The sequence below is a fragment of the Trachymyrmex septentrionalis genome, unplaced genomic scaffold, assembly GCF_001594115.1.
Source record: "Trachymyrmex septentrionalis isolate Tsep2-gDNA-1 unplaced genomic scaffold, Tsep1.0 scaffold311, whole genome shotgun sequence".
NCBI classification, from domain to species: domain Eukaryota; kingdom Metazoa; phylum Arthropoda; class Insecta; order Hymenoptera; family Formicidae; genus Trachymyrmex; species Trachymyrmex septentrionalis.
Window position 1 is genome coordinate 174,404 of NW_017305476.1, and position 11,755 is coordinate 186,158.

Below are 11,755 nucleotides of genomic sequence, written 5' to 3' on the forward strand. Positions count from 1 at the left end.
GGATACCCGCACATCTCTAATAACAACCCTGGTGCATGTGCACACACACATTTGAATATGTATCTGATTACTTGTACACATGGATATTTTTGAATAACTGAATGTGTACACGTGTTTAAGCGAACAATTCGATCATTAGATGACGATAAAATTTTTCGAGCAATCAATTACTTCCAAAGTAAAGATGCTTCGTAACATTTGATTGCTTTGAACACCTCGCTTAAACAAGTACACATTTTACTCAAAAATATTCACGTGTGTGCAAGTACGCATGCAAATGCGCGCGCGCATACACATAGAGATAAACACGAGATCAGATATCTACCATGTTTCCCTGGTTCCCTGGTTGGGTTACGCTTAGAGCAGTATTAAAGTTTTCCACTTACTTTAAAAATTATTTCAAGATCAATAAAAACATTCAAGAAGAAAATGTTTAAGAATGTTTCGAGTTTTTACGTGTAGAATCTGTAATAAAAAAATACTATGTTCCATTTTTTAAAATCAACTTCCTGTTTGGATATTTCATTTCTGATCAAAACCAGAAGTTGAATATATCACCATTTGGTACTGTGTACTCGATATACTTATCATAATTTTTGATTTCTCATAAAAATCATTTCCCTTTATTTTAAAAGGAGTGCATGGATAGTTTGGAACACTTTATATTTGCATATATTATATGTATATATAATAATACTTCGTCATAACACTATAAAAATTAATTTCCTCTTCTTTTTCTGTAGACTACAATTTTGGTTACGACAAGACTTAGTTTCGCAGGACTACCATATAGTAAATATAATATTGCATAGTATGATTTGCCTACTAACTTTATTTGTATACAATATATTTTTGGGACCAGAAGGACGGAGCATTTCATTTTACGCCGCAGCCTTATTTGCAGTACATCCAATTCATACAGAGGCTGTAATTATAATTATAAATACATCATTATCATTATACGTAGGCTGCTGGAAAAGTTTCTGCAATCTAGTATTTTCAGTGGCGTCAACGTTCTGCTACTATGCGTAAAATTAGACGTTTTTAACCTATAATTCAATTAACAGTTTGTACCCAAGCCAACTAGTGTTGTTTGCATAGTATTTTAAAAGAAATTATTTTGTAAGAAAATGGAAATTTCGCGTGAAAATTTTCAGGGAATGATTTTTTACGATTACAAATGTAATCTAACTCCGAAACAATGCATCGATCGACTTCATTTGGCTTTTGGGGATGAAACACCATCCAATAGGACTGTTTATAATTGGTTTGCCAAATTCCAGCGTGGACATATCTTTCTTAGTGATGAATTCCGTGAAGGTGGTCCATCCACGATTGTTGTTGCCACTAATGTTGATGCTGTGCGTGAAATGATTGAGCGAGACCGCGAGATTCAGGCATCCTTAGGCATTGACATGAAAGCAATACATACGATTTTGCATGATCACTTGAGTTTACGGAAACTTTGCAGTCGTTGGATCCCACACAATTTGACTGAAGCTCAAAAACAGGCTCGTGTTAAATGGAGCAAAGAAATGCTCAAGAAATTCAACCGAGGTCGGTCAAATTTGGTCTACATCGTTACTGGGGACGAAACATGGATCTATTCGTATGAGCCCGAAAGTAAACAACAATTCGTTTGGGTATTTCAAAATGAACCGAAACCAACAAAAGTTATTCGTTCACGCAGTGCTGCCAAGCAAATGATTGCTTGTTTCTTCGGTTATACCGGACATGTGACAACCGTGGCTTTAGAGGATCGAAGAACTATAAATACTGATTGGTATACAACAATTTGTTTGCCAGAAGTCATAAATGAATTGTGTAGAACAAGCCGAAATCGTCGCATCATCCTTCATCATGACAACGCCAGCTGTCACATAGCACGTCAAACCGTTAATTTTTTATCCAATAATAATGTCGAATTGATAACTCATTGTCCGTATTCACCTGATTTATCACCTAATGACTTTTTTTGTTTCCAAACATTAAAAATAAGATGCGTGGTGAGCGATTTGAGTCGCCTGAAGCAGCTGTTGGAACATTTCATACACTGATTTCTGAGGTTACAGCCCTAGAGTGGAAAAAATGCTTCGAAAATTAGTTTGAGCGTATGCAAAAATGTATCGATCTTAAAGGCGAATACTTCGAAAAATAATAAAGCCATTTACCGAATTTTACATGTTTTTTTCATATTGTTTGCAGAACTTTTCCAGCAGCCTACGTATATGTTAACCTGGAAATTATATTAATTTGAAATTATTAATAATACACTGTTAAAAATATGATTATATTATATTTTTAACAGTGTATTATTAATAACAGTGAACTGTAAAAAAATTCAGGTGATCATTCATTTAAAAAATTAGATGACTATTCCTAGGTTAATCTTTATATATCAGTATATATATATTTATATATCAGAATACACTATAATTATATTTATTTCTTCGTACGTCAGGTATCTGGAATTGTCGGACGTGCTGAATTGTTATGTGGTTTATTTACATGGCTATCGATCTTGTTGTATAATCATATGATATATGCAAAAAATATATTACATGCATGGGTTGCTATGTCCAGTTTTACTATTTGCATAACTGCAGCGATGCTGTGTAAAGAAACTGGTATTACTGCTATTGTAAGTATCAAAATTGCGTTCTTAAACTAAATTTCTTAAATATAACAATAACAGATACTTGTCTTTATCTTTTAGGGTATTTGCGCAATATATGATATAGTTATTGTGAATAAAATATATCCAATTGACGTAATTAATTTTTTTTTATTTAAACATGTCGATCAAAATTTAAATAACTGCATTAGGTATAAAAATATTTTGTTACGGCTTGCTGCACTTATTTTTATTGCAATAATACTTATACTTCTAAGATTCAGTGTTATGGGGTTTTCAATTCCAAAATTTCAATCAGTAGATAATCCAGCATCTTTTATGGATAACATATTGCTTCGTATACTTAATTATAACTATATCTATTGCTTGAATATATGGTTACTTATCTGCCCTATATGGCTCTGTTTTGATTGGTCAATGGGTTGTATATCTTTGATCACCAGCTACGACTATAGAACTTTTGTAGTCATTATTTTCTGGTTCATGTTTGGAACATTAATAATGTACACGTTTATCTCTCGTAAAAATAAAACTTTAAGGTAATCTGAAACTTTTTTAAAATTAAAAAGATACATATATATTGAGAATGATACATGTATAAAATACATACTTTTACAGATATGTAATTATGGGACTTACAATATTGATCTGCCCATTTCTACCAGCTAGTAATATCTTCTTCAATGTTGGATTTGTTTTGGCAGAGAGAGTATTGTATATTCCTTCGGCGGGATATTGCTTGTTGGTTGTTATCGGTTTACAGAAATTTTCCGCCCGATTTTCTTTGCCTAAAACGTCATTGTTAGCTTATACAATGCTCATTGTATTATTGTTTATACGTTCTTGGATAAGGAGTACTCAATGGAAAAATGAGAAACTGCTTTTTCAATCGGCATTAGATGTATGTCCTTTCAATGCAAAAGTGCATTATAACATTGCAAAAAATGCTGCAGATGCAGGAAACATTGACCTTGCCAAATTAGAATATCAAGAGGCTTTACGGTACTGTATACAGTCTATATAAAGTTGTAAATTCTCTTAAAATTTATTTTTCTAAAATCTCTTTTCTTCTAAGAAATTTAATATTATATATTTATATTCTTTATACTACACACAGATTAAATCCAAATTATGCTCAAGCTATGAACAATCTTGGTAATTTACTCAAAGATGATGGGCAGCTTTTGAAGGCTGTAAGTTTATTTAAACAAGCTGTTAATATACAGTAAGTTTGATCAAATATCGTTATTTAAGATGAATAGTTGCATCAATTTATAAATTCATTTATATCACAACGAGATTTTATATACAAGATAAAACATTTAAATCGCTTCAGGCAGATATCTCAGAAACTAAGAGAGATTTAGGAAAAAGTTTGTATAAAAGTTGTATAAAGGTTTTCTTGGGGGAAAGAAGATGGAAATAACAGATTTTGTATATGGAACGTTACCAAGTTAAGATCAAACATGAATTTTATAAATAGGAATCACTATTTTTTATTACATATAGCTAAAATCAAGACGTTTTTAAAATACTATAATAAAGTTTTTTTTTTTCATTAAGCACTTTTCGATAAAAAACTTGACAGTTACTATACTGTTAACATTAGCATTACACAAAGTGTACCACGGAGGTACTTCAGGTTATTCAGTCGGATTTAAAGAGTCTAATCATTCTAACAAGGTCTAAAATAAGCACAAATTAAGATTTTTTTTTAAATTAACTACTGCATAGAATTAACTTATATTTTATATTAGGTTGAGTAAAAAGTCATCGCGTATTTTTTAGCTCAAAGTTGTATATACAATATCTTCGTCAATAATGAATGAAATTCAAATTTAAAAAAAGGGTTTTAAAGCTTGAAATCTCTACTTTTAAAAGCTTATCACATTTTTTAAGTTTATATGAGTTTGATAATTTTTACATACCAAAAACTACGAGCTGAAAAAGACGAAAAATTTTCTTCTCACTTTGTGGATTTGTAACGTGTCCAAAACGAATTTGAGAAAATTTTCGATTACGTATCGTGAAAGCTTGATACTTTCCCTACAAAATCGTTTTTTTTTTAATATTCCTACGACTTTTGATTACTGAGTTATCGCGGATTAAATAAAAGAATTATTTTGACTTTAATTGCTCATAACTCCATTAAAAATTGTCGTATCGTATAATTTAAAAAAGAGATTTTTAAAGCTGAAACTTTACCAACAATATAAATATATCAAGATATATTTATATTGTTGGTAAGAAAGTAATTGCGAAAGTAATTGTGAAAGTAATTTTTACTGATAGATGTCTTTTAAAAAAACGCGATGACTTTTTACTTAACCTAATATGTGTAATATAATATATCGTACAATGTTCAAACTGTAAATTTGTAAATTTTGAAACAGATTAATTAAAAAGTTTAAATTATAGATCAATTCGCGTAAAGCTTCTTCGATCGGACGGGTGTAACATTCCCAAGGGAAGGATGGTTTAAAATAAAAAAACAAAATATTTTCTTATAAACAGCTATCGTGTAATTTGTTGAAAAATGTAGAAAGTAGCTCGATTTGGAAAACAAACATTTTTTTTCTATTTAAAACAACTTAAAAAATTTGTTATAAATAAATGGATTAACATATCATCATAAAAAAATCGTACATTACACAATAAATAATCTTCTTAAGATTTCTGCAAAAATTGAAGTCAATCGGATTGTTAGCTTCGAAGAAAAGTTTACATCCGTCTTAAAAAACATGCAATTTCGAAAAAAACGCAAAAGAAGATTCGAAATGATTTTTTTATATAATAAAATGGCCTTACTTTATCTTGGCTTAAAATATTCTTAAAGGTTCAAACTTTTAAAAAATGCAAAAAAAAATTTCGATTTTTTTCAAACTTTCAGGGTGGTTAGACCTCTTAATCTGTTGCGTGCGTGCGCGCGTGCGTGCGAGAGGAAGGAGTCAAAATTGCATATATCCTGTTTTTATTTTTATTCATTATCTGGATTATGTTTGATAATCAACCAGCTCCAGATCACAACTGACATGTATTTTCCCATGCTTAGCATTACCCAAGATGAATGACGTGGACATAACGGGGATTTCAACTCTTTAGGGTGTTTGATTTACATGAGTTCTCTTGCCTCTTAATTAGTGTGTCCGGTGAATACACCTAATATTCGAATAAATGAATAAAAATACTCATTCGAATACACTTCTTTTTGATTCGTAAAAAAAATGAATAAATACTTTTTCATTCCATTTGAATGAATATTTTTTTATGATTACGAATATTTTCGTTTTGTATTCACTTTTACTCTGTATTATCTGTACATAACTTGCAAGCCTGCAAGAAAAAACAAAAATTTATAAAACCAATGGCTACGATTACACCGTGTGCTTTGCAATCTATATAGGTGTCTATAGGTTAAACAAAGATATTTTTGTTGAAAATAAATAATATATTTCAGAATTTAATGTCCACAGATCATAATGAACGACGCGCCCAAGATATCTTATAAAATGTTTATAAGATTATTGTATTTACTGTGATGTAACCGGAATTATATCGGAATATGCATGACACTATCAAATAGATATTTTATAAATAAAAAATATATTGCTTTCTAAAATATTTCTGAAAATTTTTAAGTTTCCTTCATAAAATTTGAATATTACAATGATAAAAATAAATAAAATTCTATTTTTTTTTTTACTTAAATCATCAAAGTGCCGGTTATAATTAAGGAATAACAATTGCTTATTGGAACTTTCTTTTTCAGTTTATATTTTGTTTGAATAAATATGAATATTTGTTAAATATTCATAGTTTTTTGTGAATAAATATTTTAAAAAAACCCAAAATTTTGAATGAATATATGATTACATCTCTTTATGGGAAAATTTTGAATAAATACAATTTGGAGCTCAATTACAAATTTTTGTATTCATCGGGCACACTACTCTCAATAAAACAGGTAATGCCCCATATAAAAAAATCTGTTATGCCCAACTTTCTCTTAAGAAAATCTACAATTTTTATATCAAATTTTTTCCTGTATCTCTCTTAGTTTCTAAGATATCCGCTTGGGACAATTAAAATACCCTATCCCAGCCAAGTCTGCCAAGATCATGTATTACTATTTGTGTGCTACATACTATGTTGGCAGAACTCGGGCAGTAGTCGATCTGTCTCAATTAGTGTCGGTAGAAATGTAGCAGAAAACGGGCATTTCCAATATCAAGATATATTTTTAAAAAATCCTGAAAATTAAGTAGAAGTTCTTGGCATAAAAACAATATATTTTGAACATTGCATGCTGACAATGTTATCAGAAACTAAACTGAGCATAACGTGATATCATCATATACTAGCATATATCATTATATTAGCAAATGTCATCACAAATTTTATCTGATTGTACGGCATGATGGTGAAACATGGCAAAAATCAGTAATGTGCTGCTGTGTCAAAAAGTAATTGCAAAAATACGGCATGGAAATGTTATATTGGACCATAGTTCTTCTGTTTACCTCTATATGACGTATCTATCAATATTTATCTCATATTTAAATTTCTATAACGGACAAATATAAATACTATATATCGCGGTTAGTGCAAATTTCTGACACAATTCTTTTAGAAAATTCGGAATATTAAACTGATTTTTTTGAAAACCGAGCAACAATTCTCTCAATGTGGAGAATTGTTCATTTATTAACATTACTTAAGATGCAAAAAAAATTAAAAGTGCAATTTCTATTCAGCAAAATCTTATTCTGATTAAATGTACTTCTTTAATAAAGATATATTTCGATAGTCTAAAGGCTTAGGACGAAATGCAAGAGATCCGGGTTTGACTCCCAGCCGAGGCAATATTTTTCGCAATAAGTTTATTACAGTTTTTTAAGATTTGGGAAATTTTGGGAGGATTATTAATATTTCAGATTGATTGCGTTGATAGTCTGATAATCATATTGACACGTAATTATTATTTCAGAAATTAATTCATTTGAAATGAATATATAATATATAGTAGTTCAACATTCAGGCCGGAATGGCGCTTCGTCTCTTAAGTAAAAATACATTTATTAAATAAAATACTATAATAATATATTAGGTGGCTCTACTGAATAAATTTCAAATAAACACAAATCAAATAAAATTCTTTGAAACTGATAACTATAATTACACTTTTAATTACAATGTATAACGACATTATCATATTACAATGATTCTTTAATGTTTTTGGACATAGTTTGAGAACCAGGATTCTTTTGTTCATCTGATTTCATTTAAAATGACAACTAAAAATTGCACATAACGAATTATGAGTTTTTATTCAATTTAAAGCGATTTGTTTCAAACATATGATTGCGATATGTGAAATGACAAAAAAGAAATACAATGTACAAAATCGAGGCGTTTATAAGCGATTGATCTAATTAATTATTGATAATTTAGACTGTTGAAAAGGACCATATTAAGGATCGAAATGTATTTGTAATATAATTGTATTACAAAAATATATAATTTGGCATGAATTGTAACCAGTCAGGCTTTAATAACTTTTAATTTGTATTTATTTAATAAAAATTAAATTGTATGATGAAATATAATTATTTATTATGCATAATTTTTGCTGCGTTTTTGCACGTCGATGATAGGCTATACACCCTTGTCCAGTTGTCCTCCCCCCTTACTATGTCGAAATAAAAAAATGCATAGCTCAGAATTTGGAGCAATTTATGAGTTTCCAAACCCCGCAAAAAAAATTTTGAGCTCGCCCTGGTTAGCAGAAATAATTTAAAAATGAGGGGACTGAGTGGACGTCTACTTAACCTTCTCCCTCACGCCCCTTAAAATTAATAATAGCAAATCGCTTCCAGACTCAGAATTAGGAGCTGTTTATGAACTCTTAAATCAGTGCTCTTTTGATTATTAAACTTCATCCCTTATTCCCAAAACAACCTCAAAACTAATCTACACTCAAGGGGTAAGTCATTGAGAAAATAGGACATCTAAAACTTCAATAATGAATATGATTCTGGCATAAATCTGGTACAAAAATATATAATCATTAATTTTTGAGCTCCAACCCTTACCAGGAAAACTACCCCTTGTCCTTTTCACGCAAGAGAAAACTATGTTTCAGTATGAGAAAATAAATTTTATGATGGAAAATTATCTGCTGATTTAAAGGAGCTCGCGAAATACGTACAAATCGATTTTTTAACTGCAATCCCTTAGCAGGAAAATCACCCCTTGCATTTTTCACGCAAGAGAGAACTATGTTCTAGAATAGGAAAATAAATCATTTGATGACTGGAAATTATCTGCTGATTTAGGAGTTCGCGGAATATGTCCAAACTGATTTTTGAGCTCCAACCCTTTAGCAAGAAAACCGCTCCCCATCCTTTTCATGCAAGAGAGAACTATACTCCAGAATAGGAAAATTAATCATTTTTGACGAGAAATTATCTACTGATTTAAGAACTCGCGAAATACGCACAAACCGATTTTTTAGCTTCAACTCCTAAGCAGGAAAACCATCCTTTGTCCTTTTAACAGGAAAATCACCGCCTGCGTGAAAAGGACTGAGGGTAGTTTTCTTGCTAAGGGGGATTACAGCTCAAAAATCGGTTTGTGCATATTTCGCGAGCTCTTAAATCAGCAAATAATTTCCCGTTATAAAATGATTTATTTTCTCATTCTGAAACATAGTTCTCTCTTGCGTGAAAACGGCAAAGAGTGGTTTTCCTGTTAAGAGGTTGCAGTTCAAAAATTAATTATATATATTTTTGTATTAGATTTATGCCAGAATCATATTCATTAATGAAGTTTTAGATGTAGTCCTATTTTCAATGACTTACCTCTTGAGTGTAGACTAGTCTTGGAAATAAAGGATGGAGCTCAAAAATCGAAAGAGCACTGATTTAAGAACTCATAAAAAACTCCTAATTCTGAGCCTGGGAGCGATTTTTTATTGTCAATTTTAAGGGTGGAGAGGCTGAGTGGACGTCCACTTAGCCCCCCCCCCTCTCTTCCGCTACCTTTAGATTAAGATTCCTGCTAACCGAAATGAGCTCAAAAAAATTTTTTGCGGGGTTTAGAAGCTTATAAATTGCTTCAAATTCTGAGCTATGCTCAGAGCTTTTTTTATTTCGACATGGTAGGGGGTCAGCTGGACAAGGTTATACCATGGTGGAAGGAATAACATGGTGTGTGCAGTTGGACAGTATCTCTCTATAAATCTCTGCCCTCTCCATCTAGGATTATTCATAAGAAAGAAGTTAAAGTGAAACGCTATGGGACGGTATTCATAGTTCGTTTTTATTTTAAAACTGTTTTAAATATCATGTATCTTAAGCTATTAATACAGTCCTCGAATTGACTTACGACATATTAAGATTATACTTAAGACAGTCTTAAATGTAAGAATCGACTATGAATACCGGCCTGTTTCGCATTGTGAAATTGGTACTGAATCTTTTCTTGTGCAAGATGTAAGTCAATCTGAGGATTGCACTAACATCTTAAGACAATTTTAAAATAAAAACGGACTATGAATACCGTTCCATGTTTAGCGTTTCATAGCTGTAGCCCTTGAACCTTATGAACAGCCCATAGACAGAGGGCAGAGATTTAGAGAGAGAGAGAGAGACACTGTCCAACTGCATACACCATGTTATCCCTTCCATCATGGACTATACTCGATTTTTGCTATGTTTTTACTGTACTATTTGATATGATAAATTATGCTATAGCTTTGCCGCGTTTTCGCTGTCACAATGTAATATCAGATTATGCTTGATTTCTGCTGTTTTTCTGCTGTCAGTATTTGATATGACAAACTTTATTTCCGATAATTGTTACATATTTGCTGCTATGATGTGATAGTATATAATGCTATATTTTTGTTATCGTTATTCTATGTTGGCAAATTATGCTGTTAGGAACTAAGCTTAATGAGAAAGTAGTAGATTCAAATCTGCTGTAATGTCATGATCGATTGCTGGCATACTAGCCGCTAGCGTACTGCTAGCATTTTGCTATCTGGGACCCTATATACAGGGTGTGTAATATTAAGTGTAACACCGTTCATGGATAGACACAACGGACTAAACTGAGTTGAAAAGTTCTCTACCATTTTCCAATTTTTTCAATACTAAGAAAATATTAATTTCCAAAGATCACCGAATAAGTATGTATTCATCCAGCCTACCATCAAATGCAAGCATGCAGCATACGATTATCTTATGGCCGTATCACACTAACGACTCGCAGTTTGAGATATTTTCTTTCGCCGCTAATAGCCTTGTGTGTTGTCAAGACCGCTTGTAGTAAAGTAAACAATTTCTTGTGCGTCTAGCAACTTACGATGGTGAGCAGTCTAGCTATGTCGTCGCACACTTGTATTTAGCGGTAGGCTGCTACTCAGCATTTAAAAAAATTAATATCTATAAATATTACAAAAACTGCAAAATGGTACATAATTTTTCGATTCGATTTAGTCGATTTTACCTATGCGTGAACAGTGTTATACCTAATATCAAACACCCTGCATGTAGTGTTCATTACATTTTATTGACGTATATTCATTATATTATTAACTCATATACAGGTAGGGCGAACTAAATTGAATCGTAAAATCTTGTGATATTTTGCAATATTTGCAATATTCATTACTGAAAAATTAATTATTAAAAATCGCTTAAGGAGGGATTATTATTTTTTAGGCCAAAAACAATTTTTTTTTTTTACGGAATATTGTAATATGAAATGTTAAAAATATATACAACAAATTTCAATTCGAAATTCATAAAATTAGTGAAGTTATAAGCAACTAATTCGGCGCCCAGATATTCAGCTCTACACTTGAAACTTTAAACGCGTTTTTCTCGAAACAAATTTTTTGCAATTGTTGGTGTGATATCTAACTAATGGACCGATCATCTTCCACTTTGAACTGCATGTTGAGAAAACATCCCTTTATCGTATAATGAAATAAAAAAACAACTCGTTATATATTTTTATTTTTATTGCATTTTTATTGCAAAAAATTTTGAGCGAAATCGATGATTTTTTTGACAAGCCGCTATTTTCTCAATTATCAATATTTTTTTGTCTGTT

At 31.1% G+C, this 11,755-nt stretch overlaps 1 protein-coding gene and 1 long non-coding RNA gene across 2 annotated transcripts in view; one reads left to right on the forward strand and one right to left on the reverse strand.

The window, feature by feature from the left end:
• Nucleotides 1–11,755, forward strand: part of LOC108749755 (transmembrane and TPR repeat-containing protein 4) — a 32,838-nt gene that overhangs the window by 3,327 nt on the left and 17,756 nt on the right. The window contains exons 3-7 of the mRNA XM_018488687.1: nucleotides 744–927; nucleotides 2,462–2,641; nucleotides 2,717–3,174; nucleotides 3,254–3,637; nucleotides 3,753–3,860. Coding sequence (XP_018344189.1) covers nucleotides 744–927; nucleotides 2,462–2,641; nucleotides 2,717–3,174; nucleotides 3,254–3,637; nucleotides 3,753–3,860 — 1,314 coding nt within the window. The remainder of the gene's footprint in view (nucleotides 1–743; nucleotides 928–2,461; nucleotides 2,642–2,716; nucleotides 3,175–3,253; nucleotides 3,638–3,752; nucleotides 3,861–11,755) is intronic.
• The window catches only part of LOC108749758, a 9,557-nt gene continuing 1,559 nt past the window's right edge, over nucleotides 3,758–11,755 (reverse strand). The window contains exon 3 of the long non-coding RNA XR_001939389.1: nucleotides 3,758–3,826. This is a non-coding gene — a long non-coding RNA (uncharacterized LOC108749758). The remainder of the gene's footprint in view (nucleotides 3,827–11,755) is intronic.